Raw genomic sequence first — 2,310 nt, forward strand, 5'->3', positions numbered from 1 at the left:
ATTTATTTTTCTTACATAATTTCTTTCATTTAAATTGAATTACAAATTTTGATATAAATTAATCATGGTTGTTTTTCTTGATAAAAATGGACTTAGTTCAACTTTTTTTTTCACAATTTGATCAAATCAATATTTGATAAATATTAAATTATTCTTATTTTGAAAAAGAAAACTCTAGATTTAATGTAATATTATAATTTAAAATCTCTGAACAAAATAGAGTAAAACTTCGTATATAAATATTTTAACAATTTTGTCATTTACAATAATTTTTCAATAAAATCTATACAATCTTTTTTAATAACCGATACGAAACTTAAATAACAAATTATGTCAAAAGGAAAGGAAGAATCCATTCACAAAAGCTTTGAGTGTAGGTAGCTAAATCATTAAGTTTAGAACTCATTAGGGACAATATCAGTGATTCATTTCTATGCCATTGAATTAATCTTAATTTGACCATTATCCAAAGATATGAAAAAAAGAAAAGAGGTGGAAATTAGAATTTGGAATCACAAAGTTTAAAATGGTAATAGTAATAGTAATAATACTGATAATGATTAGGAAGAACAATCAATAATGATACAAAATTCACAGAGACAAACTTTAGTTTGAATCTCTTGATTTCAAATTCTCTAACAAAGAAAAAATGGAAGCAAGAAAATGTTAAAATTAGGGCAAATGATGATGAAGAAGAAGAAGAAGAAGAAAAAATTGAAATTCCAAATGGATTTATGAACAATTTAGGGCTGAAGTTAAGCTGATGAAGTAATCTTCAGTGCAAGGAATCGTAAGTCCACCCGTTGGATGATCGAATCCAAATTCCTCTTCCGCAAGGTTTAACAAATCCTTAAACAATGGATGATTCAGGTACCATATTGGAATTACAAACCTCTTCTTCTGTGTTTCTCCTACATAAACTGCAAAATGTCCTTTAGGAACATTATTCGTCGTCACCGCCGATCCAATCCCGTATTTCCCCGAGAATGTTCTTTGTAACTTTTGCTTTGCATTTGCTATTCCTGTCAAATGAATTCCCATATCTGTATGCTTTACAACAAAGAAAGATCCCCTGTTTTGAATTGCCTTTTGAACTGGATTTGAAAGGACTTGTTATGGTACTTTGAGTTGAGTGAGTGAGTGAGTGTTGTATGTGGGTTTGTGCTTATATATATATATACTTATATATATATATATATAGAATTTTTGTCAATTATGGATAAGTAGAAAAGTAATAAGAAGGAATGAAAACATAGCAGGTGAAGAAATTGGCAATATTTCACATGGTTTGCCTTGTTTAGTGCAAAACATAATACCCTACCATTTGCTTGCACAAATGTGTATGTGTTTAGGAAAATAGGGAGAAAAAAAAAAAAAAAAGAGAAAAAGGAAAAGGAAGGACAACTTGTGAATCCTTGAGTCTTTAATCAAATAAAGCACTAAATTAATTGATGTTGGGCATGTTCTTATCAACATGTAGTATGTTTTCAATTAAAGAAAAATTTTAAGTTCCATTTTTAGATTACTTGATTAAGCACTGAACTTGGCCTGCTTCTTTAAGTTGCTTGATTTTTTGGGCTTGTTTCTGTTTTTCTTTATCCTCTTTGCCAACTAGCCAACCAGCCTCTGTGGGTTCATTTGGTTGACTCAAGGGTCCCTTAATTTGAAGAAAACAGTGACCCAACTTTTTCATTTTCTTCTTGTTTTAAACTAAATTATGCATCTGCAGACAGTATCTCAATGAAGAGTCATGAATAGTACAGTACTGATCATTATTGTATATCAAAACTTTTTGCTAGAGTTTGACGCCTCAGTGTGAAATTTGTTCTTTCTATCAGTTTAATGACCCATCACTTTTGCAACACTTCGAACTCATCTACTAGATGCTTTGATAATAAACTTTCATATGCTTCATCAAGAATTTATGCTTCCAGGACAAGTAATAAATGCTGGTGTCCACACATCTCTGATACTATGTGGTTTTTTCCGAACGGAGTATACATTACGTGGATTTATTAGAAGTGGAAACTTCGGCGAACTAGGTGAGAAAACATCTGAACTATCAGTTAATCTTTTTTTTTTTTTAGAGATAGGACGGTGTCCAGTTCAGCCAGGTTGGCATCTTGCCGATGCCTATTCAATGACATCGTTATCATTCCACGCAAACTTTGTGAACTTTTTGAAGTATAATCTACTAACTCCAACTTATAACTTCTGATTATTGAGGCATTTACATAACTCCTATGACCTTACCGTGTCAAGTACTAGAATGTATTGGATAATTCGTCCATTTGAATCTTTAGCTGTCCT

The 2,310-nt window shown here is 31.1% G+C and overlaps 1 protein-coding gene across 1 annotated transcript; it reads right to left on the reverse strand.

The window, feature by feature from the left end:
• Positions 1–585: 585 nt before the first annotated feature.
• Positions 586–1,603, reverse strand: LOC103490316 (auxin-induced protein 15A). The gene has a single exon (XM_008449779.3). It carries the CDS (start codon positions 1,039–1,041, stop codon positions 733–735), a length of 309 nt encoding a protein of 102 aa, XP_008448001.1. The 5' UTR covers positions 1,042–1,603; the 3' UTR covers positions 586–732.
• Between the last annotated feature and the right edge of the window lie 707 nt (positions 1,604–2,310).

The sequence above is a fragment of the Cucumis melo genome, chromosome 1 (assembly GCF_025177605.1).
Source record: "Cucumis melo cultivar AY chromosome 1, USDA_Cmelo_AY_1.0, whole genome shotgun sequence".
Classification (NCBI taxonomy): Eukaryota; Viridiplantae; Streptophyta; class Magnoliopsida; order Cucurbitales; family Cucurbitaceae; genus Cucumis; species Cucumis melo.

Bases quoted from the DNA above. Each gene is read 5' to 3' on its own strand.
- LOC103490316 (XM_008449779.3), bottom strand. From the start codon at position 1,041: ATGGGAATTCATTTGACAGGAATAGCAAATGCAAAGCAAAAGTTACAA.